The sequence below is a fragment of the Monodelphis domestica genome, chromosome 2 (assembly GCF_027887165.1).
Source record: "Monodelphis domestica isolate mMonDom1 chromosome 2, mMonDom1.pri, whole genome shotgun sequence".
In the NCBI taxonomy this organism is placed as follows: domain Eukaryota; kingdom Metazoa; phylum Chordata; class Mammalia; order Didelphimorphia; family Didelphidae; genus Monodelphis; species Monodelphis domestica.
This window is the reverse complement of record NC_077228.1, coordinates 191,118,041-191,132,454: the sequence shown is the minus strand read 5'-3', so window position 1 is coordinate 191,132,454 and position 14,414 is coordinate 191,118,041. Positions and strand designations below refer to the sequence as shown.

Below are 14,414 nucleotides of genomic sequence, written 5' to 3'. Positions count from 1 at the left end.
TAATGAAGCACCTGAAATTTTTTTAGTCAAACTGCTCAATGGCCATGCCACCCCCATGTACTTGAAAAGCTGATTTTTAGAACCCAAATAGGTTTTGCTCCTTTTTCCCAATTAAAATTCAATTCTCATTAGATTCTGTTCAACGTTCTACAATTTGGATCCTTGTTAACAATTTCCCCCAGTTTTGCCTTTTTTTGCAAACCTGACAAGTATACTACCTAAGTCTTTATCCTAAGTTAGTGATAAAACTGCTCAAACAGCACCACTCCTTGGGGCATACCACTGGAGAGCTGATTCAAAGGAGTCCAAGATCACTCATGATTCTCTAAGTCTGGCTATTTAATCCCTTTGGAATCCACCCAACTGTACTGATATCCACTGCTTAATCCAGTGCCTGCTATGTAGAAAGCACTTGATAAATGCTTCATTTTCAATTATTTTACATTTCCCCATCTTCATTTAGTTTATCTCTCTCCTACTTTCCCAAAACTAACATGACTGTAAAAATTATGGTAAATTATAAATGCACTCCCCCACTCCCCTGAAAATTCTTGTTCTACCAGTCTAGTAAGTCTGTCAAATAAGGAAATGATTTTAGTCTGGCATAACCCATTTTGTTTCTTAGAGAAATGTTTGTTTGTTGTTCTTAACAAACACAGTTTGTTAACAACAAAACACAGTTCTCAACTTCCAGTGATCAACCCTCCTTCATAACAAAAAAGTACTGTTAAGCAAAACCAAATACACTGGCTCTGTATGATAGAGCATACTTCATTCTACATCTGTAGCTGACCACCCCTCTGCCAAGAAGAGGAATTCTTCATAATTTTGGGACCCCACTTCCATTTGTACCTGTTCACCAATTCTCCCTTTAATTATGTTCTAAAATTCTGCTAGGAATAAAGTCAAACTTCTTAGCTTATGGTTTGTAAATTCCACTTCCTTCCCTTTGTTTGAAAATCAAGTTATTTGCTTTTAATTCTATATACCCTTAAGTTTCAACTGAGTCTGGTGGCCTGAATTCATCACTAGTAGCTATAGATGTTCTCTATCTACTTAACTACTCTATCTACTTAACTTGGGCGTCAATTTCATTTTAGTTGTTTTTGCTCCTTGCTTTCCTTGTCCAAAGATCATTTGCTCTTTGACAGAGAAAAGGGAAACAAAATTAAGGGTTGAAAAATCTTGTCTTCAGTTGCCTACAACATCCCATTTACCCTTGTAATGGTCCTATAAATTTTGTGCCTCCTCTTTTCCTAAAGACCTAAAAACAAAAGACAAACCCCAAACCAACAAAAATTATTATTTTTGTTGCCTGTAGCTTTTTACTCACCAACCATAACATATTCTGAGTTTTATAGCAAACATCATTCTTAGTATACTTGGAAAATCAAGATGATGTTCTTCTTATGTATTCACAACGTTTTTGTCAATTAGCATTTATCAAGCACCTGATACATTTTAGGTACTGTGTGCTAAATGCGCTGGAGTTACAAAGAAAGGCCCCAAACATTCTCGATCTTTCATCTAGACATTTCTTCCCTTTCTTTCTCACTGTATTTACATTCCAAATTTTTTTGTTCTTGAAAGCTCTCCAACCTTCTTGTGCTGACTGCCTTCTTGTATAAAATATATTAGTCCATGAGATCCTACCCAACTTTTCTCTAAATCCTTTGAAATCTACTTTCCTAAAATCTAAGGTTCTTGTCAGTCTATGCTTCAATTTAATTTCCTTTTCTATCACAAATTCTAAAACAGAACCCAGTAGTTATTTTTCCTCTAAGTCTCTCCTCATTTCTCTATCATGTAAACCTTAGTCAGCTGATCAGACAAGTCTTGGGAATTTTCTGTTATATTCGATGTATGAGCCAGGACAATAGCATATGTTGTCTCTGTTATATGTGGACAAAAAAGATTCCTCAGTGTTCCTTGGAGCAATTTAACTAGTCTTCTCTTCCTTCAGATTCTTAAAGGATAATCTCTTTAGCTGACAATACCTGTGGCCCTATTATTCTTTGAAGGAGAAGAGGCTGCTTAGAAGGTGCATCCCATTTTACTTTGGGAAGACTTTCTTGTAAATTGTAACTGAAAATCTGCTGTCACCTGATGAATGTGAGAAATATTTCTAAAACTATCTGTCTGTTCAAATAACTGGAGTAGATGTGGGTGGGTAAATGGGTAGTTATTAAGTATAATTACAGTGTCCATTATTTGATGGACAAGTATACTTCTTATTGTGCCAAGTATGATTAACAAGTGGTAAAACTGGTTAAAAAATACTACATATATACAAATGAATAATAACCTCAAAGTATATATTAATTTTAAGGTTCAAAACACTGGTACAATGCATCTTTTAAAATTATCTCCAATGTCACTTTATTAGCCATATTATTAAGAAAACCAACCAACAAAAATCCCAACTAAACCCAAACAACAAACAGTGATCTCATAACCTTAGAAATCTACCATGTTTTTTGGTGTCAACTTGGGATAACAAAGCTTGACCATCAACCATTCAATCCACAAGCTAGGGGGTCAGGCATCAGATGAGGTGCTAGAGACACAAATATAAAGAAAGAAATAACCCCTTATATTCTTAAAGTTTACCTTCTTATGGGAGAGGTAAATACATATGTAAAAATAAAAGAATATAAAGAGAATACAAAAGGTAGTTAGATAAAGAAGGCACCATTTTATTTTGAAATGAGTTTTTCCTTTCCCCAAAAATCAAATGTATCCCCAAAGGATGAACATTGGCCACTACTGAAGACATTCAAAACCCCATGCCATAGGTTATGAAGGCAATTCCCAATTATTCAGGCCCAGAATTGCTAAGCTATGAGAATATCTCAGAGCTCCCCAAAGGAAGGACTGTGTAGGAAATGGCCATTTTGGTACAAGAGGCACTATTTTAGAAAGGGAAGAGCTTTAAGTTCCAAACTAGATTTCTATCCTTGGATCCTACTTCTAAATGGGATTCAGAGCAATTAGATTTTGGGCAAGTTATTTATTTTTTAACCCTTACCTTTTGTCTTAGAATGGATACTAAGGGTATCCACGTAAGGGCTAGGCAACTGGGGTTTATCCAACGTGCCTTATTTGGCAGGATCACACAACTAGGAAGTGTCTAAGGCCAAATTTGAACCCAGGTCCTCCCAATTCTAGGCCTGGCATTCTATCCATGGAGCCACCTAGCTGTTCCAGGGAAGTTATTTCTTTTGAGCTTGTTTCCTTCCATAAAATAGGGCTCAAAATAAACCATCTTACTCAAAAAGTTGTTCAATTCTGTAAATATATTTTAAACTACTGCCTTGTTTCAGATGCAGAGACTATAAACATGAAAAATGATAGTTTCTACCTTCCAGGAGTTTATAAACTGGAGGAAGGGACAAGATATATACATGATTATAGTACAAGTTAGAACATGTAAATCTCCTAAATTCAAAGGTGACAAAGTGGCATCAAAGATAATGGAAGGTGCTGGTCAGCCATAATCAGGGGAAAGATTATAATCAGCTGACTTTGAAGGAAATGAAAGAATTCATGTAGATACACTACATTCCAGATCTGAGGGATACTCGAAGAGATCTTAGAACCTGTCCATTTGGATGTTCCTCCTTACAAATAAGTGAAATAGAAAAGATGATCCGTGGAAACTATTTCTGGTTGCTTGTAATTGACTATACTTTGGCTTGAGACTAGAGAGCTGCTACTAAGTATGGGGACACACTTGCCTATTTGCAATGGAGATAGAAGTACTTTGAGAGACACTGAGAGATACTGATACAGGGGAATGCTCTGGGGTTTGCCTACTGATCCCTACTGATGACTAGTGGATCAATCTATTTTCTATTTCATAAGGATCCAGAGGGAGTGAAAAAAGTGAGTTGAATCCTAGGCACTGGAGACATTACTTGCTTTCTCTTGATATTGTGAAAATGCCAGTGAAACATTTAGGCCATCTACCTGTCATTTTTCAACTATGATCAAGGCTTTCTTTTCTGGGCATACAATTTTGGAATGATCTCTTTTTATTCCTGTTCTTTCAGTTTCTCATGGGTGATATGCTGCAGTCTGCTCTTGGCCACCATGGCCCTCTGAGTAATACTCATTTTCAATTCCTTAGAAATTATTATGTTCTAGATACTGAAGACATACAACAGCACTTCTAAAAGGCTGGGCCTTTGTTTTGAGGAGATGCTGGGGCCATTAACAGAGTTTTAAAATGTCCTAAAGGCATTCAAGCCTACACTTTTCTTTCTCTAATTCTGAGATGGACTTACTATCCACTTTTACTGTCTATCCCAGGTTGTCCTTTACAAGGGAGACAATGACTAGAAAAATGAATGACCCTAGAAAGAGCAGAATAAGATTGGGAAAAAAGCAAGTAATTTAACTGGCTAGTCAGAGTGAGGGAGAATAATGTCAATAATGTTAAAATAAGGTTGGAAAGGCATGTGGGAAGCCTAGGGAGGGTACTGAATGCTAAGAAAATGAGTTTAATTTTGCTTTAGGGCTGATGTGGGGTGGCATTCAAGTTCTCGGGGCACAGGGACATGACTAGACTTAAGAAAATTAATTTAGTAGCTCTGTGAGGACCACACATTGAACTGATCTGTGGTAAACTTATAGATGGATATGAACAACAGCTGAACATGAATGGGTTAAGTGAACATTGTCAGAAGGAATAATCAAATCAAACGAGAATCAGAAAACAACTAGGAAGTCTAAGTAAGATGAGATGAAGGTCTGAATTCTGGAGGTGTCAGTAAGAAGACACAAATGGGAAACATTTGGAGGTAGAAAGAATAGAACATGGCAACTGTAAGAAAAATGAGAAAATGGGAACCAATTTCCTAGAAAACTAGGGAGATGCTGGGACCTTCATCAGAAACAGAGAAATGAAGGAGAGCGGCAAGTTTTTGGGAAGAAATGATGAGTTTAATTTTGAGTATGTTGATTTTGAAGAACTAAGAGTTCAAACAGTAGGTCCATCCAGCAGGCAGAAATCTTAAGTTTGTGGACTGGAGTTTAAGATTATAAATAAAAATGTGGAAGTCAATCACACAGGTAAAAACTGAATGTAAATTGATCAAAAAAAACTACTTAAGTTAGCAGAAGGACTGAGTCTAAGGAAAACACAACCAAAAGGGAACAAACAGCACTTTGCTAGCTGAGAAAAGGGGAACATCAAGGAGGTGGTAGGTTCACAAAGGCAAATACTTTAAGCTTAAATGGAATTGGTGATTAAGAGGTCACTGGGGACTTTGAAGAAAAATTTCAAAAGACTGGTGAAAATGGAAATCAGAATGAATGATAACATGGAGGATAGCAAGAAAAAGGAAAGCTTAAAAAATGTTAGTGGAGTTCTGGATATTTTTGTAAGGAGCAAACAAAGAACGAGAAATGCATAAGTATGATCAATGGAGAGAAAAGAAAGAAGTTTTTAAGGAATAGATGACGGATGACTTCATATGTAAAATGAATTAACATTTCTTGTCTTCTTGATGGGTGAGAAGGGGGTGGAGGGAGAGAATTTGGAACTGAAAATAAAAATTTTAAACCCCTAAAAATACTTAGAGAAAAGATGATACAATTTGGTGAGCAATGGGTGGTAGGTCAAAAGATTAAGTTATTTTAAGAATACAATGAGATGGGGTATGTGTATATATATGTATATATATGCATACACACACCCCTATATGTAAAGTTTTTAAAACTATCAAGTATATAATAAATGTAAGACACTAAAGCAGTGGTTCTCAACCTTTCTAATGCCATGACCTTGCAATACAGTTCCTCATGTTGCGGTAACCCCAAACCAAAAAATTATTTTGGTGGCTACTTCAAAACTGTAATTTTGCTACAGTTATGATTCGGAATGTAAATACCTGATATGCATTACGTATTCTCATTGCTACAAATTGAGAGGTTGAGAACTGCTGCACTAAAGGAATTCATGCTTTAAATTATTTGTAGAATTTGTTTCCCCAACAATTTTAAGAGCTCACTATGTGCCAAAACATTGGAAATACAAATAGAAAAACAAGTTTTCAAAAAGCTCATACATTTAACTGGGAGAGACATCAAATACAGTCCAACCCAGTAGTCTTAAGTCTAGAGAGTATATGGGTAGGGCAGATGATGAATAGATCAATTTTGCAAATTTCCTAGTGCTATGGATATGTGCTACCTAAAGTGGCCAGGGCCCAGGCCTTTTCTCACACATGCTCCATGGGCTGATCAATTATATTAATAAGAACTACTACTATTGACACCATAAATCACTAAACAACACTACAAATTCTCCTTCAATGGGAAGAGTAACCTTCATACGACTCCATAGTATTAAGCAATCAAAATATTTAGTTCCAGGATCTTTCCCCAGACTTGTGGGATTACAACTACCAGACAAGGCACTGTGAATATTAAAATGAAAAAGAAAGGAATGGCCAATCTCGAGGAATATACTATCTAGTAAGCAATATAACAAAGGAATATAAATTAGAATATACTAGGTACATGAAGTAGGTGTTACAAAGTTCTAAAACAGCTTGGTACTGTGTATTGGTTCCAAGGCAGAAGAGTGGTAAGGGCTAGGGTATGGGGGTGATTTGCCCAGGGTCACACAGCTGGGAAGTGTCTGAGGCCAGATTTGAACCCAGGACCTCCCATCTCTGGGCCAGGCTCTCAATCCACTGAGCTATCCAGCTGCCCCCCACCCCCTTCTCATTTTAAAGAGAATACTATGGCCTGGGGCAGCAAGGTCCAGAGGACCCGAGTTCAAATTTGGCCTGAGACACTTCCGCTATGTGACCCAGGGCAAGTCACTTAATCCTGATTGCCTGGCCCTTTCCCTTCTGTCTTAGGGTTGTTACTAAGTCAGAAAAGAAAAGTTTAGAAAAGGGGGGAAAAAAAAGACAAGGATAGTGTAAGCCATAAAGGTTAACTGACTTGCCCAATGTCACAAAGAGAAAGGTTTTGAACTCAGGATTTCTGACTCCAGAGCCAGGGCATTTCATAGAAGAGGTAATAGCTGAGCTCAGCCTTTAAACAAAGGAAGAATTTCAACATATAAAATACAAGGGCTGTGTAAAGGCATGGCAGTGGAAAAGAGGTGTGCCAAATTTGGGGGTGCATTATGTAGGCGAGTTTGGCTAGAATTTATTTATGTGGAGCTCTATTCTTTGGTTAAATTATTACAAACATTCTAAATTTCAGTGAAAATAGCTTTCAGCAAAAAGGGGATACCATAATATTTAAATGCAATAATCACGCTGAATTAAAACCTCTATGTTAAACACCCCATAATAGCAACTATATTGTTTGAAGTATATTGTATAAAGCCATTAAAAGCTCTTATTTGATACTGCCAAAATCTAAGGAACTGATTAAAGTTATCATAAATGTTCATTTCCCACGGTTTCATTTCTCTCTTAAAATTTGCATCTAGATGAACCTTCTCCTTAGCAGAAAACTTACTCATAATGATAACATCTCATCTTTACATAGCTCTAGAAGTTTAAAAAAAATGCTTTAATATAATTTTGATGGCTGTTCCCATTCATGAGTTGGAGAAAGGCTTAACAAGTTATGATATAAGAATGGATGAATACTACTGTGCTTTAAGATATGATGGGGATGGTTTTAGAAAAACTCAACAAGACTTTTATGAACTGATACAAAGTAAAGTGAGAAGAACCAATAAAATAACTTCTACAATAACAATATTGTAAAGACAAGCAGCTCTGAAAGAACTTTGATCAATAGTGGAAGTTCTAGAGTTCACAGTTCTAGAGGACCCATGAGATATTCAAGAGAGCAGATCAAAGAATATTATTTTGATCATGATTAATGTGGAAATTTGTTTTACTTGACTATACATATATTTATAGAAAGGCTAATTTTTAAAATTTTCTCAGTTGGTGGTGGTGGGAGGGAGAGAATTTGGAACTAAAAATAAAACAAATTGAATTAAAAATTAAAATCCAATTTAATAAGTATTTAAGCAGTATATATTATGTGCCAAACTAGGTATTAGGGATACAAATTAGAACAAACAACAGTCCCTGCCCTCAGTGAACTTATATTCTATATAACAAAGTCAACACTATGAACACATATAAATAGATACAGAACCTATATGAATAAAATACAAAATTATTTTAGTGGTGGGGGAGAGGGAAGCACTAACAATTGAGGGGGATCTAGAAAGGTATCATGTAGGTGGTGGCAAAAAAGCTTAATCCTGAAGGTGACAGATTTCAAGAGGTGGAGATGAAGAGGAAGGGCATTCCAGGAACTCAGAATAACCTTTGTTAAGTCAGGGAAGTCAATGATGAAATGCAGTTTATGGTGAACAATTTGAATGTGTGTAAAAAGGGGTAATCTGAAGCTTCTTGTATCAGTTACATTATCAAAATACTGTTTGAGGATCATTAGTTCTGGAGTTATGATTAAAGTGAAGAGAAACCAAACAAAAGGCTGTTGTAACTTTCCAGGAAACAAGGTTGGCTGTGGTGTGAGTAGAGAAAAGGGAAGAGATACCAAAGATGTTGAGGAAGAAGAAATACTTGGCAAGTGACTGGATAGGGGAGATGAGGAAGTCAAGTGTTGAGGCTAATTCCAAGGTTGCAGACTTGGGTGAATGAAATTATGTGGTGCCCCTGACAAAAAAAGGGAAATTAGCAAGATGGGGCAGGAGAGATGAGTTTGTTTGTTAGGTGTTGGGTTTGAGTTGCCTATGGAGCATTGAGGAGAAATAAATAGCTGGAAATTGATGATATGACTAGAATATGAGAGATAAAAAAAAAAAGCTGGTAGCTATGTCGCTCTGGAAGTTATAGGAAGGTAGATTTAGAGGTGGAAGGGACCTTACCTTCAAGGTCATCTAGTCCAACTCCCTCATTTTAAGATGAGGCAACTGAGGCCCAGAGAGATTAAAGGACTTGCTCAAGGTCACACGGGGAATAAGTAGCAGAGTCAGGATTTGAACGCAGGTTCTAACTCCACCTCCAGCACTCTCTCCACTTCACCAAGCTGTGTAGTCTGCACAGAGATGATAATTGAACCCAGGTGAGCTGATGAATCACTGACAGAGGGCACACAGGTAGCAGAGTGCACAGGACAGAGACTAGGGACATACCCACACAGAAGGGACAGGAAATGATGACTCCACAAAGACAGAGAGAATTATCTCATTTGACCCTCAAAACAATCCTATGAATTTGTTATAATTATCCCTATTTTACACATAAGGAAACTGAGGTATAGTTTAGTGACTTGCCCTACTGCTATTAAGTGTTTGGGATAGGATTTGAATCTAGGCCTTCCTGACTTCAAATTTGGCCCTCTTATCTACTATACAACACTGCTTCTTATTTAGCTAAGACTTTAAGAGTTCATATATGGATAGTCTAAATTCTAAATTGTGGTACTAGGTAATAATTGCATTTCTTTTAATGTTATTAAAGACAAAAAAGAATTTATTAATTTACCATCAATTTGACTCTATAATAAAAGGAAGCAGTCTCTAATAATTGAAAATACTTGGCTTTGGAATGTATTTCTGAATGTGAAGAATTCCCTTTAGGCTTCAGAGAAGGCACTTTCTCTGAAAAGGACCCAGTGCAGGAAGAAAAAGAGAGAAAGAGATAAATGAACAGTTCAAAATAAATTAAATGATATGAAGGCATAATGAAGACCTTCTTTAATAGTAATTGGGAAGCTGTTAAGCTTTTCTACAAGTCTACTTCTCATTCTATCATGTGGGTGGGAAAGTATAACCTCCCAAATGAATGGAAATTCCTAGCTTAAGTAGAAATTCTTTGCTTATTCCTCTTTTCATGAGTCTGGTTTGTGGGAATAAGCATAAACAGAGGTCCTGATAATGGCAACATCATACTATGGGGCCTAGAGACACCTCCATCAGAATGTCTCATTTTCATTTGACAGCCAATGACTCCTATGTTATCCCTAGCATTACTGATTTTAGCTTTGTGTTTCTTGCCCTTCTTCTCCTGGAGGAATTAAGGAAGACCATTCTTCCCCCTAGGTTCCAGGGAAGGCACTTTCTCTAAAGAGGTCCCATTGTAGGAAGAAAAAGAGAAATAGATAAATGAAAAAGGAGAGAGATCATTAGAAAAACAAAAGTTTAGAAGGGGTCACAAACAGGATAATTATGTTATTACTTTGTTAAATTTTATTATTCATTTAAAAAACCTCTATGGAACAAAGTTCCTGGATCCATATACAATCTTCTTTATTCTTCTTTGTACATTCTTAGGTTTATATTTATTGATGATAAAGTTCATAACAACAACACAAAGTTCCAGGCCTAAGAGACTTCTTTATCTTTCAGTCTCTATGTTTTGGCAATGTAGTTTTTGCCCCATCTATTTCCTCAGCTATAAAATGAGGAAAATCATATTTTAGTCAAATTTAAATTTTGTTGGGTCTTTCTGATAAGCTCAGGCCTTACTAAAAAAAATATAGCCCTTTTTACCTCCATCTCTGTAGGTTTGGCAGGGTGGGGTGGGAGTTTCCTCATCTGAGGATTCAAGCCCAGGCAGGCCTATTGGCCTCATAACATGGCCTATTCCTCATATTCAATTCTTTTCTTATTTGAAGTATATGTATTATTATGGCCTGCTCAGTAGATAAGACATGGGTATCTCCCCCCTCCCCCACTTAAACACAATAACCCCATCCACATACTGGATACTTTTCATATCCTTAGCTCTAATTACCCTCTACTTCAAGGCAATGCAATGTTAATGCTTGAGCTCCTGGATCCAGGGGGAAGGAAGAGAAAAGGGAAATCTTAAAGAGTAAACATTTAAAAAATCATAAAAATACTTCCCTTTATAAAAAGGAAATGTATATATAGCAGTACCAACATATTTTCACTATCTTAAATGTCTGGGTTGGATCTATATAGAACCATGGGCAATAAGTAACATTCCCTATCCCTTCCCCCGAGTTCAAAATAATACTGGTTTTGATAGGCCAGAGTGAATATCTGAGAGCTGACCACTTGGTTCAAGGCCATTCAAGCTAAGCCAACACTCACACAGTACAGTCAATAGTGACAATATTTTTTTTCTCCTTTCTTTTTTAAAAATACCTGTACCTTCTGTCTTAGAATTGATCCTAAGTATCAGTTCTAAAGCAGAAGAATGGTAAGGTTTAGGCAACTGGGGTTGCATGACATGCATAGAATCACATAGGTAGGAAGTGTCTGAGGTCACAACTGAACCAAGGACTTCCCGTCTCCAAGACTGGCTCTCTATCCACTGAGCCATCTAAATGCTCTTAGTGCCAATGTTCTAAAACAAATAATTAAATATTACTTATGACATGATTATCAAAAGCAAGCTATGTTTTGATAACTGAAGCTACAAAATTCCAGAGATGGAAATTTTTGCTTCCAAAACAATAATTAGAAAATCTGGATTCAAGTTTCAGTTTTATCATTGATATGTGACATGTTTGCATCTTAGTTTTCTCAAGAAAGAGAATAACTTGTTTTTCTCTATTCACTAGATTGTAAGCTCCTTGAGGACAGGGCCCTTTCTGCACTTAATAATGTTGCTGTATGGTCAAACTAGATGATACAGGTGAAAATACTTGGAACACTTTAAGATGGGTACCAGAAAACTGTATTAAAATTATGTTTGAAATAAATAATTCTCTGGCTTAGAGGGTTTTTAATAGTCTAAGGTAGAAACCTAAGACTGCCAATCCCAGACCAAACCACACTAGCATGGTGCAGTTAAAAGGACTTCCAATTTAGAATGAGAAGACCTAAGCTTATATTCTGATTCTCCTATGATGGCAAGGAAAAGGCCAACTGACCAGAGCGCTCTGGACTTTACTTCCTCATCATAAAATGAGAGTTTTAGACAGGACAACCATGGTTTATAAGGAAAGTGATAGTTTTACAAATTCCCAGGTATCTTTTGCATATACAGTAGTATCTAGCAAAAAGTGTTAATATTCTTTAAGAATCCAAAAGTCAAGTCATATAGTTCAGCAAATGTTCAAGGGCACAGCTAAAGAGAATGGTGGGAGTGAAAGAGCAATGGAAAGGGAGTGAAGGCGCTCAAATCCAAGTTCTAGCTCTGCCACTGGCTATTAAGTACAACCCCCCAAGTTCTTCACCTCTCTGGGTGCAGGTTCTTATGAAAAATGGAAGGGTTCTATCTCCAATTGTCCTTTTGGCTCTAACATTCTCCAAATCTATGAACTGTGTCAAACACTGTTAGTGACATAAAGACTCACACTCTTTGGCTCTAATAAACTTATACAACCCGGGTGTGTGTGTGTGTGTGTGTGTGTGTGTGTGTGTGTGTGAAGGAGGGTAGAAAGCAAACAAAAAAGCCACTAGCAAAGCAATGCCTTCTAAGCAAAGTCTACACTGCCATACTATGGGTATCTGGAAGGGTGAAGAATTAGTCATTAGATGGCCACGAAGGGGTTGGAAGACATGGAAGAGGAAAGCCAAGAGGGGAGAAATGAGGAAGTAGGAGTTGATAAGTATGTGGGAGCTGGATTTCTTCAGATTTTCTCCCACATGTGGATCTAGAAAAGTTGTCTAATAATGGACCAAATGTAAACAAGCAGTATTTGTTAACGCTTGCTCAAGAAGGTGCTTCAGAAGAGAATGAAAGATATAGAATGTGAATAGGGGTAAGAATTTAAGTTTTTTGGGAAAGGAATTTAGATTTCTAGGCTAGGACTTTCACATAAGTCAGGGTCAAATAAAGAGTGCATGTAAAGACCAGATGGTCCATACTTTACTTTACTGGGTAGTGCCAGGCCTAGAGTTGGGAGGACCTGGGTTCAATCTGGCCTTAGACCATGGGAAAGTCACCTAACCCTAATTGTCTTAGAACTAATACTAAGACAGAAGGAAAGGGTTTAAAAAAAGGTGGGGGAGGGGGGAAGGCAGTCTTTAGGAATCTGATTAAGAGGGCCTTGAAATGAATGATGATAAAGCATTGATTGAGTGTTTCTTATATGGCAGACATTCTGTTATAAGAACTAGGGATATAGATACAAGAAAGGCCAGAAAATTCATACTCAAATCAAGAGGGGCTAGGAACAGAGCAAATATTTTTTAGAAATGGCTACCAAAGTGACTCAAGAGGCCTGGTTCATGAGAAAAGAAGGTAAAAGGTCACTTTGCAGAGCTTAGGATAGTCAAGAGCTGAGCCAAAGGTTCTAAGGGATGAGGAGGGAAAGAACAATGGCTGGAATGCATGGAGGGGAAGGGCAGAGAGAAAAGTGTCCACAGAGAACCTTCAGACACCACGATGGTAAAAAGATGTGCCTTGAGGACAAGATTAAAGAGGTTGAGAAATTCACAGGAAGAGGGACAGTAAAAATACTTAGGATCACAGAACAGAGGCACAAAGTAGACTTGAAGTCTTAACACAAGGAGATAGATTTGACCTATATAATCTATCAACAAGCATTTATTGAGAGCTTACTGTGCCAGGCACTACATTAAACACTATGGGGAAAAATCTGAAGTTAGCAAGCTAATCCTAGAAGTAGCAAGTATGCAGTGGATAGTGCTGAGCATGGGGTCTGGAAAACCTGACTCAAATCTATTCTCAGATACTGAGTAGTTATATGACCCTGAGCAAGTAACTTAACTGGTTTGCCTCAGTTCCTCAACTGTAAAATAGGGACAATAAGTGGAATTGCTTGTCAGCTCTGGGAAGGGGAGAGGAAAGAAAATGAATCATGTAAACATGGAAAAATATTTTTTAAAAATAAATAAAACTTAAAAAGGGACAATAATAGCCCCTATTCCAGGGCTCTTGTATCAAACATACTATTTGTAAAGCAATTTAGTACAGTGCCTGACATGTTACGGGCATTATGTGAATGTTACACCTTTCCCTTCCCATTCTCCTATTCCAGTAGTCTAGGGGCAAGGTGAAGGCCTGTTCCAGGCTGGTGGCAGTATCAGAAGACAAAAGGGGACATATATTCCTTTGTTGAAACCTAAGAACCCCAGTTGAAACAGGATCAAGAGAATTAGTGTAATGATTGGGTAAAAAAAAAAACAGAAGCAATGAAATCAGTGGGATTATGCTGGAGTCCCAGGCAGAAAAAGAAAATGGAAGATAAATTTAAGAAGCAGATCACAAAACTGGCACAGGGACATGATAGTATGATGGGCAACTCAAACTACCCAGATATCTGCTACAGCTTTTTTTCTTGCTAAAATACAGCAGCTGAAAAACTTTTGCCTTGTTGATTTCATATTTCAAAAAGCACAGAGAAGCAATAAGGAGAACTGTTTTTCTAGATCCAACTGACCAATAAGGAGCATATTGGGGAAGGAGAGATGAACAATTTAGTGATTGTGAGAGACCAGGAGGGGAACTATGGGTAGT

The 14,414-nt window shown here is 37.2% G+C and overlaps 1 protein-coding gene across 28 annotated transcripts in view; it reads right to left on the bottom strand.

Moving 5' to 3' along the window:
• The window catches only part of MBTD1 (mbt domain containing 1), an 86,025-nt gene that overhangs the window by 59,626 nt on the left and 11,985 nt on the right, over positions 1–14,414 (bottom strand). For 4 of the 28 annotated variants that reach the window (XM_056816588.1, XM_056816585.1, XM_056816587.1 and 1 more), the window contains one exon: positions 8,882–9,051. The exons of the other annotated variants lie outside the window; for them this stretch is intronic. In XM_056816588.1, coding sequence (XP_056672566.1) covers positions 8,882–8,893 — 12 coding nt within the window. In that variant the 5' untranslated portion in view covers positions 8,894–9,051. The remainder of the gene's footprint in view (positions 1–8,881; positions 9,052–14,414) is intronic. 28 annotated transcript variants of the gene reach the window in all.